Genomic DNA, 14,691 nt, shown 5'->3' on the forward strand with positions numbered 1-14,691 from the left:
AGAACTCTGGAGTCACGACCTGAGCTGAAGGCAGATGCTTAACTGACTGCCCCAAGTTCTCTTTTTTATATTAAAACATAATTTTGAGGGGCACCTGGGTGGCTCAGTGGGTTAAAGCCTCTGCCTTCGGCTCAGGTCATGATCCCAGTGTCCTGGGATCAAACCCCACATCGGGCTCTCTGCTCAGCAGGGAGCCTGCTTCCTCCTCTCTCTGCCAGGCTCTTTGCTTACTTGTGATCTCTGTCTGTCAAATAAGTAAATAAAATCCTTTAAAAAAATAAAATAAAACATAATTTTGAGGATTCTTCATTTTATTGAAGCAGTATTTATTTTTGTCAGGAAAAAAACCCTGAAAACTAAAGAAAAGCAAAAAAGAAAAGAGAAAAGAAAATCCTCCCACAAACAAATTGATCCTGAGAATGCCACCCATGAAATTTGATCTTGCTGTCCGAATGTCTCTGCAGGGATATAAATGCAAGCATTCATATGTGGTTTTACAAAATTGAGATCCTAGCTGTTTTATAACTTGCTACATTTCTTCTTTTATGTTACGAACATATCTTAAGTCAGTCAATGTAGTTTAAAATGTTACCAACATAGTCATTGTGTGGCCATAGCATAGTTTATTTAACTCATTCATTGTTGAGTGTTTAGATGTTTTTTAACCTTTTACTTAGATAAACAGAACTATAAGAAATATACTGTGGCCAAACATTTGTTTGTATACAAACATTGTATATGCCTGGATTTCAAATTATTGGTCAAATTGTATTCTCATTTTGGTAATTTTTTTTACTAGTTATTGCCTTATTGCATTCCAGAGAGTTACCAAGTTACTTTCCCACCAGCTATGTTTGAAAAATACTCTTTTGGGGACACCTGGGTTACTCAGTGGGTTAAACCCCTGCCTTCGGCTCGGGTCATGATCTCAGGGGTCCTGGGATCGAGTCCCGAATCGGGCTGTCTTCTCGGCAGGGAGCCTGCTTCCCTCTCTCCCTCTCTCTCTCTCTGCCTGCTTCTCTGCCTACTTGTGATCTCTCTCTCTCTCTCTGTCAAATAAATAAATAAATAAATAAATTTTTTTTTAAAAAAGAAAAAAAAATACTCTTTTGGTGCTCACTTCGGCAGCACGTATATTAAAATTGGAACAATACAGAGAAGATTAGCATGGCCCCTGCACAAGGATGACACGCAAATTTGTGAAGCATTCCATACTGGGAAAAAAAAAGAAGAAGAAGAAGAAGAAAAATACTCTTTTTTGTACCCTTATTAAAACAGGGTTAGCATTTTTAAGCTATCAAATTGACCAGCATCTAAAAAGTTACAGCTTATCGTTTTGATACGCATTTCTTTCTTCCTTCCTTTCTTTCTTTCTTTTTTCTGTTTTTTTTTTAGAGAGAGAGAGAATGTGGGCCAGGGAGTGAGGGGGTCAGAGGGAGAGGGGGAAAGAGAAGCAGGCTCAGGGGCCAGCACAGAGCCCAATGCAGGGCTCAGTCTCAAAACCTTAGGATAATAACCTGAGCTGAAAATCAGAGGCTCAAGCTACTGAGCCACTCAGGTGCCCTGATTCGCATTTCTTTAATACTGAGGAATGTGAATATTCTTGTCTATTATTGGCCATTTTTTCTTTTGTGCTTTGCCTACTCATATGTTTAATCTGTTTCCAATTGAAATACTCATTTTTTAAATCCTGAAAGTGTCCATCTCGTATTCAGGTTACTTAAACTTTCTTATATGTGCTATAAATATATTTTCCTAGTTTAAGTGTCCTCTAACTTGAGTTGTAATGGATTTTTCTCCCCTGATGGGTTTTTGGATTTTAAGTTGTCAAGGTTTTTGGTAGTTTTTAATGAATAAACCACAAATTATCTGTAGACCGTCTCAAAGACTTTTTATATCCTAAACATGTAACCCATTTACTCCTCCAAATTTCATAGGTAAATTATAGTTATTAAGCTATGCCAGACAGAGACCCTAGTTATTAAGATGAATAAGATAAGGTGCTTGTCCTCTGAAAACTCACGCTATCTGGCAAAATGGACAATTGAACAGTTAGATAGAGTTAGGTAAAAACCGTGATAAAGTATGAAAACAAGTCTCCTGAATCACAGAAAGGAACCCCTAAGTGTCTGCTGGGAATAGGGGAAGCTTCGGCGGCAGCGACAGGCAGCGGAGCTTAGCATACCTGCTAGGCTGAAGTAGAACTAGTCAATGCTGCATTCTTTACTGACTTCACTGTTCGTTTTGTTTTTCTAAAAGGTTATACCATTAGAAGGTTGTGGAAGCTTCTGTCATTCACGGTTGGTGGAACCATTGCCCTTTGCATTGGACTTTTAACGTCTATCTACCTGGCCACTTTACATGAGAACGATTTGTGGTTTTCTAATATTAAGGTATGAGTTTCCTATGATCCCTGTGTGGTTTACTCGTCAGTGTCTCCAGTAGTTTACCATGTACATGAATGACCAAGATAACGCAGCTTTGCCATAAAGAATCTAATCTCTTAAAAAGCTTGACTCTAGCGTAAAGAGACTTCGTTAGTTTAAAAGGGCATCAGAGTTTTTGTCATCAGTGATTTTTCTCAGTTTCATTAACTTTCTCCAGTTACACGGTGGTTACTCTAAACCAGTGTTTTTTCAACCTGTACATTGTGAAATTGGCCCAGTCAAATCATGAGTAATGTTTTTCTAGTTAAAGAAAGATGCAAGAGAGTACTATGACAAATACACTAGGGCTGAGAATTATTTATGTAACTATTAATTTTATACTGTTATATAATTAATAGATATATATAATATTTAATCTGTTATATATATATGTATGTACAAATGGGGTCACAGTAGAAACTTTTTTTTTTTCTATTGGGTACAGTAAAATAGAAGAGAAATCAAAAGCCAGTGCTCCAAACCATAGGGCCATAGATGACCTCAGTGTTTCATACCTTTCTTAGCATAAATGCAGTGGTGAGAGGACAGGGGAGCCCATATTTTTCTGAGGAAAGGAGCCGTAATTTTCATCGCGTTCTCAGGAGGGTCTGTGCCATCTTAAACCCCAATCCTTGTTCTCTTTCTTCCCTTTTTAAACATTTCTAAGTATCTTTTAATTTGTCATTGTTTTCAGAACCAGTGTATCACTTATGCAAGGAAATTTACACATTGCCAGTATTTTTCATCCAGTATATGTGCTGCTAAAGCGAGCACAGTATTTTTCATCTAAATATCTTTTGTTTTTGATCCAAAATGTTGTGCTCTTTGACCTTTTTTACTATGGCTTCTAATGCCTAGTTGCTGGTAAAGGTAAAATTCACTTTGAAAAGGTCAAATATTTATCATCTGTCTGGATATTCAAAAAAGTCTTTGCAGAATCTAAAATAGTTCTCAAAGAGCTTTCCAAAATATGTTGAGCTTTGATTCCATTGTTGGAATGAGTCTCCAAAGGAGACTACTTTGAATGACAAATTTAATTTATAGGAATAACTTCTAGTATGTTTATTTTTAAAACCTGTCATATTACTGTATAGGTGTATGTGTATGTGTGTGTATACCTTCATACAAATTATCATGGTACAAAAAGTAATTCTCCTTCTGGGATAGTGGGGAGTTTTTCTTGTGAAGAAATATTTTACTCACCTTTATTTCTTTAAAATGGAGTGCTTACAAGTAGATTTCTTAGAACTACACAATATAATACTTTTTTATCCACACAAGTATTTTGAATAAAGACTGAAATATACTTGTGTGGGCATATGGCTGAAGTTAAGTGCTAGTAACTCTGTAGTATGGACAAGATGTTGAAAGGGATCACATAACTTATTTTCAAATTGTAATTTTAGCTCCTCAGAGTTTTTAAGTGGCCTTGCTAATAACCTTAAATAAATACACCTCCATCATTACGAAACTTGAGCACCCTTAATCTGTCTCTGAAATCTCTCCAGGTTAAAGAAGGCATTATACTTTTACCTAGTATTTATTGAGCACTGCTTCTGTAGTAGCACTGATCTAAACACAGTAGAGAACATGGCAAGAGTAACAAAGACTAATGAATTTGCCAGCAGATGCTCCAGTGTAACATGTTAATTCTGTAAGATGTGTTGAGCACCTGTGGTTTGCCAGCCAGCACCGTGGTCAGCTGTAGCAATACTGCCAACTGAAGCCAGGCCCCTGCCTTCAGAGAGTTTATGCTCTTGAGAGTATAGGCAAGTAGGCAGACCGTGACAGCCCATCCAAAATCAGTACATTGTTGGAGTAGGATAGAGTATTGTGGGAGCACAGAGCAGGGGGAGCCTGCCCCAGTTGTGGAAGGTCAGGGAAGTAATGGTTAAGGAGACCTGAAGGATGAGAAGGGTTAACCAGACAAACTAGGGAGGAAAGACGAAAATCCTAGAGAAGGGACATGTACAGGAACTTCGAGAAGCAAGAGCATTGAGAGCATTCAGGTGCTGGCAGCAGTTCAGCCTGGCTAGGGAGCACATGGGGAGAGAATGTACTGGGGTGGTAAACAGAGGCCATGTCACAAAGGAACAGCAGTGTCATCATCTTGTTTGGGAAAGATGGCTCCAGCTACAGTATGAAGAGTGGGTTTGAGGAGGATAGCACTAAAGTGAGAGGAAACCGCCAAGAAAATCCAATTCAGTGGATTCATTACTATCTGAATGTCAGTAAATGCATGTTTTCTGTGCACTAGACATGGAACTAGACCCTGAGAGTATAGCCTTTGAATCCGATGAGGAACCTAATTCTGATGGGGAGGGGGGAAAAAGAAACTAACAAAAAAATGGTATTGTAGGGGAAACCAGACAGGGTGGTGATGACATAGTTATTGGGAGTGGGTGACATAGTTATGTGGGGACATAGTTATGAAACTGGGAGGGAAAGCAGATAATTTTGAAGATAAGACCTACATCAACACTTAAATCCTAGGAACCAGTCAAAAGCAGAGGGAACAACAAGTGAAAAGGCCCTCGGGTAGGATGAAACTGGTCAAGTTTAGTATCAGAGAGAAGGCACATGGGGCCAGAATTTTATGAGCAAAGAGGAGAATGGAACCAGAGAAGCAAAGACCAGATCCTGTTGGAGAGAAGTGGACAGAGTCAGAACTCAGAAAGGGTGTAGCGATTCATCATTTGTGTGGTTGGTGATTGAGAAGGAAGAATCGTCGGTGATCATCTGCTTTCTGCCATTAGCAGCCGAATAGATGGGTGGGTATGCTGTTCACTGTGATAATGAACCCTGTGGGAGGAACAGATCTGGAGTGCAAAAGAACTTCTGTCACCACCTACCTAGAGTTAAGCTGAACTTGACAAGTTAAGGGCACAGAGTCTGCCACAAAACTGCCCTCACTTTCGACGACCACTGAAAGGTTTGGGGGTCCTCAGACTACCCTCACTTCTGACCACAAGTAGACTATTAATTTGGGGATACCCACCCCTCTCAGGTTCAGTAATTCACTAAAATGCCTCACAGAACTCAAGAGAGCCTTACATTTATTACAGTTTTATTATGATGGATATAAATCAGAACCAGCCAAAGGCAGAGACTCATTGAAAAAGGATCCCAAACTCGGGCTTTCCGTTGTCCTTTCCCTGTGGGGTTAGGACACATTGTCTTCCAGGCACATTGAGAGGTATAATGTGTTGAGTTTTGCCAAGCAAGGAAGCTTACCTGAGCTCCTGTGTCCAGAGCTTTGACTGGACTTCCATTATGTAGGTATGATTGATGGAGTCCTTGGCCACAGTGTTGAATTCAAGCTCTAATCCCGCTCTCCTCCTGGGGGTTGGGCCAATATCAGCTGGCTCCAAGCCCCAATCCTCTAATCACACAGCTGGTCTTTCTGGCTTGGTCAGCCCCCATCCTGAGTCATCTCCTTAGAACAGAGTCGTCAGATGTCGTCCTGAGGAACCCACCATGAACAAAGACACTGTTCTCACTTGGGAAATTTGCAGATTTACTGGCTACTTCCCAAGAACTGGGGACAGAGGCCAGCCAAATTCTTTGCAGGGGACAGCGAGACAGCAAATGATACATCCTTGTTTGGATACGTTATGAGTCACTTTTGAAACAGTCCAAGGAGAGAGATGGAGTAAAGGGAGCTGGATTCATGGATCTGGAGGCAGGAGACCCATCTGTGTTGGAAATGGACATTTTCATATTACCAGCTTGTAGTTGTGTGGGCAAGAATGTTTGAGGAGTGTTCAGAGTGAGAAAGAGACCCGAGGCTAGTTTCTGTCTGTGCCTCAGATACCATCTGGGAGCAGCTATAAAACAGGAACATCCTCGAATCTAACAGGTTTCTTTCCACCAACACCCCCGTCCCCTGAAACGTACAATTGAGCTCAGTCTTGTGGCATTTTTTTCTCTTTATTCAAGCAATAGCTTGTAGCACAGAATTCCCCCCCCCATCATAAGAGGAGTCCTCAGATGTTTCAACTACTTCTCAGACCTGATGATACCTCTGCATAGGCACTTGGTTTATCTTTCCTCTTAGATTATGTAAACCCAGTGCTGTCCAAGAAACTTTCTGCAGTGAAGGAAATGATCTATTTCTGCACCGTTCAGTGCAGCAACCACTAGCCAAATGTAGCTGTTAAACACTTGAAATGTGGCTACTGCAGCTGAGGAACTAAATTTTACATTTTATTTAGTTTTAAAATGTGTATACATTTTCTGTGAATAAACCAATGAAAATGATAGCCATTAGCGATCAGAGACATTACTCAGCCAAAGGGAAAGCTCGTTTTCAGAGTATACGCCTTCGGAAATTTACTCCTTAATTTATACCATTTTCATATTGGTGGATTATGGGAATATTTGAGAAGTGTAAAGCTGTTTTCTTTTTATCCTTATGGGTTATAACTTACCAAAATTGCTAGGCTATTTTTTATGAAAATACTTTGATCCTCTCTGAACACTTTGAATTAGTTGTAATTATTCAGAGAGTAAAAACATTGTTTCTAAAAGAAACAAATCACGCATTGAGTTTATGCATTCAGAATGATGCTTTAAATGTTAGTTACTAATCCTAACAATGTTAGTATTTGAATGTGGGAACTCTGGACCAAAGAACAACTGGAAAGTTGAAGATGTTGGTTTAAATGGTCGTGGAAAATGTATATATACTATCCTTTCTTAGAATATTTTTTAGTTTATTTTTAGTTTTTATTTAAATTCCAGTTGACATACAGTGTAATATTAGTTTCAGGTGTACAGTTGAGTGATTCATTACTTTTATACGTCACCCAGTGCTTGTCACAATAAGCGCCCTCCTTAATCCCTGTCGCCTACTTCCCCGAGCCCCCAGCCACTGCCAGTTTGTTCTCTACAGTTAAGAGTCCGTTTCTTGGTTTGCCTCTTTCCCCCCATGATCATTTGTTTTGTTTCTTAAATTCATATGACTGAAATCATAGGGCATTTGTCTTTCTCTGACTGACTTATTTTGCTCACTGTTACACTCTCTAGCTCCTTCCACGTCATTGCAAATGTTGAGATTTCATTATTTCTTTTATAATTTTATTATTTTTTTTAAGATTTATTTTTATTTGAGAGCGAGAGAGATCAAGAGACAGAGCATGAGGTAGGGTTAAGGGCAAAGGAAGAGGGAGAAACGGATTCCCTGCTGAGCAGGGAGCCTGATGCGGGGCTCCATCCCAGGACCCCAAAATCATGACCTGAGCCGAAGGCAGACACTTAACCAACTGAGCCACTCAGGTGCCCTCCCCCTCTTATTAAATGTCTGCTGTGTGCTTAGCACTGTTATAGGTAAAATTTAAACATTTTATTTAATCTGACTGTCTGCAAAGCCCAAACCTTTTAACTCTAAATTGACCTTTAAATGCAATGTGCTTTTCTGCTGCCCTTTCTTATAAACAAAACACACTAAAAGGGTTCAAAGCCAATGCTCTTACTTGCTGTCTACCCTTACGGTGCCCAGCCCATCATCAGCGCGGAGTAACAGTGATCTGTTTAGACTGGCTTGACCTGTACAGGTGAGGGAAGCATTATAAGGAAGAGAGAGGGGAGATGGGGACAACAGCTGCTATAAAAGATCTGGGCGGGAACTAGAGCAGAGGGACACAGCTTTTGGAACTTGCCTTCAGAGATAGGATATAGTTAGTCCTGGCAAGTAGGGAGCTAGTCAGTGCTTTTTTAGTGACTTGTGTTTAGTAGATGCTAGCGTAAAAATATATATAGTGTGACTCTTTTTATTTTTTGAACACGTGTTGTGTTACTTCTTACAAACTATACCGTGACAACAAAAACTTTAAATCAAAAACATTACTCAGTATTCATAACCCTTAACAAAACCCAGTTTTTGTATTTCTCTTCCATGCTTCATCCTGTATTTGCATATATTTCACATATTTATGACTCATGACTCTGAGATCAAAACCTGAGCTGAAATAAGTCAGATGCTTAATTGACTGAGCCACCCAGATGCCCCTCCAGTATACTTCTAATAAACAGATTTATCTGATGTTACATCATATGCTTTTCCCATATATAAAATTACATATGTATATGAACTTGCACGATTATTATGTTTATATAATTTAATATTTTTTTATATTTAATACTCTTAGTTATTTTCTTATTTCTATGCTCCCTGATTTGGGGTAGATTGTTCCTAATGGTGCAGTTAAACCCCTCGAATTGCTCATTACTTCTTGTTTCAAAGTGGTAGTGTAAAGATGTCGGTTCCTTCACCTTTTTAGAATTACCTCAAAGCAGTTAAGGAAACTGAAAAGCAGATAGGCATTTTCTATCCTTGATGAAACTAAGAAAGGCCTATGATCTAGACCAGTGTGTGAGGGAGGGCCACCAAACCCAGTGAAACTCGGAGGAGCGTGGAAAGGTACCGGGAGAGGACTCTCAGAGCTGCAGGTGTCAGAGGAAGTCACCAAAGCCCACTTCTCCGAGGCTGCCGGCACACCCTGAGGGCTGAGACTGAGGTCTCTAAAGGAGAACCATGGGGCTGGATGCGAGCCGTAATGGTGGGAGCTTTCCTGGAGATCTTCCGGTATGAAAGAGAAGTAAGCTAGGCAGGCCAAAGGCAGTGATCACAGGGACAAGCCATTTTTGTAAAAGTACTGTTTAAGAAAACCAGGATAAGGAGAGAAAACTGTGTGTTGAATAGCTCTGAGGCTGCCAATCTTGGTTGGCTAAAATGAGGAAAAGAATAAAGGCCTCGCTCTTGTAAACAACGCCGTATCACAAGGAGAATTCTTGCTGGCCTGACCGGTGGCCCCGGCCTGTCCCCCACATAAACTTCCTGCTGGTTTGATAAGAACTGGCCAAGTTAAGAAATGGCTCACAACCAGAAAGGAACTAGCACAGGATCTGTACAGTGAAGCTGCAAGAAGAGAAGGAAGAGAAAAACAGGAACAGATGATAAGATGAAGAATAGTCACCAGAAACAATTCCTAGCAAAGGCCTGAAAACTGACCAAACTAAAAAAGGTACTCACATTAAAAACTAACATAATAAGCATTTACCACCGTGGAAGATGAATTCAAAGCAGGACTGTAAGAAGGTATAGACCGTCCTCAAGGACTTACAGGAAGGTAACAAGAGGAAATGAAAGATGAGCTGGCAGAACTTAGGCAAGAAGTCGAATTAAAAGATAAAACCATAACAGAAATCACAACAATCTTGGAAGCAAAACACACAAGATTAGAGTCTGCAGAAGGCACAGAATAGGAAGTGGTTGCCCTGATAAAATAAAACAAAATGGGGACGCCTGGGTGGCTCAGTGGGTTAAGCCTCTGCCTTTGGTGCAGGTCATGATCTCCGGGTCCTGGAATTTAGCCCCGCATTGGGCTCTCTGCTCAGCCTGGAACCTGCTTCCTTCTCTCTCTCGCCTGCCTCTCTGCCTACTTGTGATCTGTCTGTCAAATAAATAAATAAAATCTTAAAAAAAAAAAAAAAAGAAAAAAGAAAACAAAATGAAATTAATACAGTTAAAATAGTGGAGAGAATCTGAGTAAGACAACAGCAAACATGCATAATTTGTCCAAACAGAAGAGAACCAAAGCAGTGAAACAAGGGAGAATCGTGTTTAAAGACGTAATTCAAGAAAACCTTTGAAAAATGAAAGATGATTTGAATCTACAAATTGACAGGGCACAATGGGCCCCAGGAAAACTTGGCCTAGAAAAGTCATTAGCAGGATATAGTTCTGTGAAATTGCTGGGCTTCAATAGTAAGAAACCCCTGGACATCCTAACAAAAGATCCCTTTACCTGCAAGAGAAGTCAGTGTGGCTTCCAACTTTTCCATGGTAACATTTAATGCTTAAAGGCCTGGAATGATCCCGCACAAGACTCACATAAGCGAATGTGCTTTATTTATATATATATATTTTAAATTTTTTGAGGAAACTCCGTATTGTTTATCCCTTTTTTTTTTTTTAAGATTTTATTTATTTGACAGAGAGAGATCACAAGCGGGCAGCGAAGCAGGCAGAGACAGAGAGAGGTGGAAGCAGACTCCCCTCTGAGCAGAGAGCCCGATGCGGGGCTCGATCCCAGGACCCCAGGACCATGACCCTAGCCGAAGGCAGAGGTCCCAACCCAGTGAGCCACCAAGGCGCCCCGTGCTTTATATATTTTAATCCAGTCATTCTATCATGTATAAAAGCATTATACAAATTGTCCTGATTCTGAGAAATATATTTTTTTAAGAACACCTGAAGAAACTGGTAGAGAGAAAACTTTATCCAGCTGAGAGAGAAAAGGCAAAAACCATGGCAGAAAGACTGCCTTGAGGTACAAACATATTTAACTGTGGAACTAGCACTAAATAGTTGTAGAACAAAATAATATGATGGAAACAACGTGTAACACCTAGCAGTGTTATAACTATGAAACAGTAACAGAATAACAATGTAATAATGAGTTAGAAGAGGAAAGAAAAGAAAAGGTAGAAGATGGTGGAGGAATCCATCTTTTTTTTTTTTTTAATAGACAGAAGTCAGGTTTCATTTCAAAATGAGAAGTCCAGAAGCACGTGGGTGGCTCAAGCAGCTAAATGTTCAGCTCTTGATCTCATCTCGGGTCCTGATCTCAGGGTGGCGAGTTCAAGCCCCATGTTGGGCTCCATACTGGGTGTGGAGCCTACTTTAAATAGTCAAGAGATAGATGTATAGTGTTCTTGTAAAAGAAAATTCTAAGAAAAATATCAAGTAAAATGGGGCAGGGAAGAACTATAAATTTCATCAGATTATCATTACTTGTTATATAGGAACACAATAGATACTATCCGTAGAAATAGAGAATTAAGTTATCCTTCAAAGTTATAAAGGTAGCTCCTAGAACAAAAACAAACCTTCCAAATTAAAAGACACACACACACACACACACCCCTCAGACACAGACCATATCATAAAGGATTTGTTCTAAAGAGTAACAAAAAAATCTGATACAACATGTATTAACACAAATATGCCAAAATATTTTTGTATAAATAAGTCTGTCTGCTTTATTCACTTGATAAAAACTGTATCATAAAGCAAAATCCAAATCACTTACTATATTCATAAGATTCTCACAGAACAGAGTTCCTTAGAAGGATTAGACCAAAGGTAGATAAGGATTTGTTGAACTATTTCCCCATAAGGGGGAAAGAAAGTCTTGGACAGAAAGTGTTAAATGAAGTGAAGAAGGGCAGTTTTTCAGTGATGAAGATGCCAGCCACAGATAGGACTATCCATGTATCAGATAACTTACCAATATTTATAAAGCCAAAAGCACCGGAAATACAAGAAGAAACAGAGAAACACATTAATGCTGGGTTTTAATTCTTTCTCAGTTCATAAAAAGCAAGTGGTCAAAAATAAGAATATAGAAGGCCTAGGGAAAATAATAAGGGTTTTGGTTTTTTTTAAAGATTTTATTTATTTATTTGACAGAGAGAGATCACAGTAGGCAGAGAGGCAGGCAGAGAGAGAGAGAGAGAGAGGGAAGCAGGCTCCCTGCTGAGCAGAGAGCCTGATGCGGGACTTGATCCCAGGACCCTGAGATTATGACCCGAGCCGAAGGCAGTGGCTTAACCCACTGAGCCACCCAGGTGCCCCAATAATAAGGGTTTTAATCTATAAATATCTAAAGACAGAATGTATTTTTTTTTTCAAATATCCACAGAGCATTAACTAAAATGTTGATATGTTAAGCCATAGAGAAAATCTCAGATCCAAAACTACAGGCATTATTTCCTTATCGCAGTATGATAGTGCATAGTCTTGGCTTCTTCTTGACTCTGGGGATAATGGTCACAGATTCAACATTATACTCTTTTCATTCATTCATTCATTTAAATAAAAACAAGATAACTAAAAAGAAAAAGTCACTTTCTAGAAATCTAAAAATATTTCCTAACATTTTGGTCACAGGAAATTAAAACTGAATTTACAGAAATTATAAATGAAATCTAGAAGGTGACAAAAACCGTATTTCAGGACTAGGGAATACAGCTAAAGCAGTATTCAGAAGAATTTGTAGCTTTAAGTATTATATTAGGAAATAAAAATGAATAAACAAAAGTATTCCGCTTATGAAGTTGGAAAGTAAAAATCTAGAAATAGAAGGAAGGATAAAAGTAAAAGGAGAAATTGATCAATTGGGAAATAGGAAAATAATGAATGGTTATTTGGGGAGTGAAAAATAAGGATAAGGATGAGGTAGGAAGTACAAGTACCCAAATTAAGAAATAACAGACAAGTAATTACAGAGATCATGAAATGTGGCAGCAGAGAAATAACCGTAGACCATGAAATAGGAAAGTACCAAAAGTCTGTTCTTTTTGATTCAGTGCAAATTAGATGAATGGATGAAACATGATTTTCTGGAATATAAATTACCAAAACGGGCCCCAAAACATATTATTATTTTTACAGGTGTAGCAGAGAAAACTTGGTAATGAGCTACCCGTCCTACACCTCCCCAAACAGCCAACCCCGTTGATTTTATGGAGGAGTTTTACCAAATAAAATATTCCAGTACTATTTCAGCCATTTTAGAACACCAAAGAGAAAGAAAACTTCCAAATTATTTTTATAAATCAGATGTAACACACTGAGACTGAGGATCAGAATATAACCACAGTCAGCTTTCCTTAATCCCCAGCAGTTCCGTTCTAAGAGTCACTGAGAATGCTGAGTAAGAGAATACTGAACCATTGCTCCTGGGGAAATGTGTGTGTGTGTGTGAGTGAGACACACACATAGGTCTTAAATTCTAAAAGCACTTCCTGGTAGTTTCTATTTTCTTTATTTTATAAAAGAGAGAATGAGGTTCTGGAGGGTCAAATGACTTGCCAGGGCTACCCCACTAACAGGTACCAGAGCTGGATTCCAGCTCCATCCATGAGGGCTCAGAGCTGCGGTCACCGTTTGCACTCACTGCCCCTTACTGTATTCCTCTTCTGATCGTTTCTGTCTGAGAGCTGGAGCAAGAGGCAGAGCACACTTTCACTGGTCTGCACCTTACTGCAAAAACACAGCAAGTGTTAATGCTGTCAATTTGGTGGTTACAAATTTTAGCTAGTAGGCAGATGGGCGAACCAGAAATCTGCAAATAGTGAGAATCAATTGTATATAATCTAGATAATAATTAAAAAAACAAAGCTCAGAGACTAATCCCACTTACGTATCTTGAACCAAAAATTCTAATTAATATCAAGAGAATCTAGTTGCATATCAGAAATATAATGCACCACGAAAAAGTCATTTTTATGCCAAGAAAGTAAAGGAAATTGTTTGGAAATCTAGTAATATACTTGTTTGCTATCTCAGAACTTGACAAGATGCAAAAAAAAAAAAAAAAAAAAAAAAAGGTATTTGAAAAAGTCTATTATTTCCTTGTAACATATGTAACTTCAAATTAAGAATAGACCAGATGAGCCCATTACATCACTGGAATAAAAGACAAAAATCATATGATTGTCTCAAAAAACATAGAAAAAGCATTTGGTAGAATTCAACAACTCTCCATAGCAGACTGGAAATAGAAGAGAACTTCAGCCTCCTAAAGGGCATCTGCCAAAAATCGCACTGGTGATAAATTGAAAGCTTTCCCCTCATATTAGGAACAAGACAAAGATGTCTGTTCTAGCTACTTCTATTCAACATTATACTAGAGGTCCTAGTCAGGGACATTTTTCCAGAGATGATCTACAAATGGGCAAAAAGCTCATGAAAAGATTCTCAACATCATTAGCCTGTCAGGAAAATTCTAATCAAAGCCACAATGAGGTAACACCTCACATCCACTAGCAGGGCTTTAATAAGAAGACATGTAATAAGTGTTGACAAGGGCGTGGAGAAATTGGAACCCTTCTACAATGCTGGGGGGAATGTAAAATGGTGCAAACGCTTTCGTAAAGGGTCTGGCAGGCCCTCAGACAGTGAAACGTAGTTATTGTACAATTCAGCAATTCCACTCCAAAGAAAATACCCAAGAAAAATGAAAATATGTCCCCACAAAAACTGGTACATGAATATTCATGGAAGCATTTTTCATAATAGCCAAAAAGAGGACACAAATCTAATGTCCACTAATGGATGAATGGATAAGTAAAATGTGGCATATTCATGGAATGGAATATTGTTTGGCAATTTTTTAGTGAATTAATAATACAGTAGAGGAGCCTTGAAAACATGCTAAATGAAAGAAATCAGGCACAAAGCACGTATTGTATCATT

At 38.9% G+C, this 14,691-nt stretch overlaps 1 protein-coding gene and 1 non-coding gene across 3 annotated transcripts in view; both read left to right on the forward strand.

Annotated features, from left to right (window-relative positions):
- DPY19L3 (dpy-19 like C-mannosyltransferase 3) overlaps nucleotides 1-14,691 on the forward strand; it is a 68,916-nt gene that overhangs the window by 3,093 nt on the left and 51,132 nt on the right. The window contains exon 3 of one of the 2 annotated variants that reach the window (XM_059151275.1): nucleotides 2,260-2,393. In XM_059151275.1, coding sequence (XP_059007258.1) covers nucleotides 2,260-2,393 — 134 coding nt within the window. Of the gene's footprint in view, nucleotides 1-2,259; nucleotides 2,394-14,691 lie in introns of those variants that run through there. The other variant, XM_059151276.1, reaches the window with a different exon arrangement.
- LOC131819072 (U6 spliceosomal RNA) lies at nucleotides 1,113-1,219 on the forward strand. Its single transcript, XR_009349050.1, has one exon. It is a non-coding gene; the product is annotated as a U6 spliceosomal RNA (small nuclear RNA).

The sequence above is a fragment of the Mustela lutreola genome, chromosome 16 (assembly GCF_030435805.1).
Source record: "Mustela lutreola isolate mMusLut2 chromosome 16, mMusLut2.pri, whole genome shotgun sequence".
Lineage (NCBI taxonomy): Eukaryota > Metazoa > Chordata > Mammalia > Carnivora > Mustelidae > Mustela > Mustela lutreola.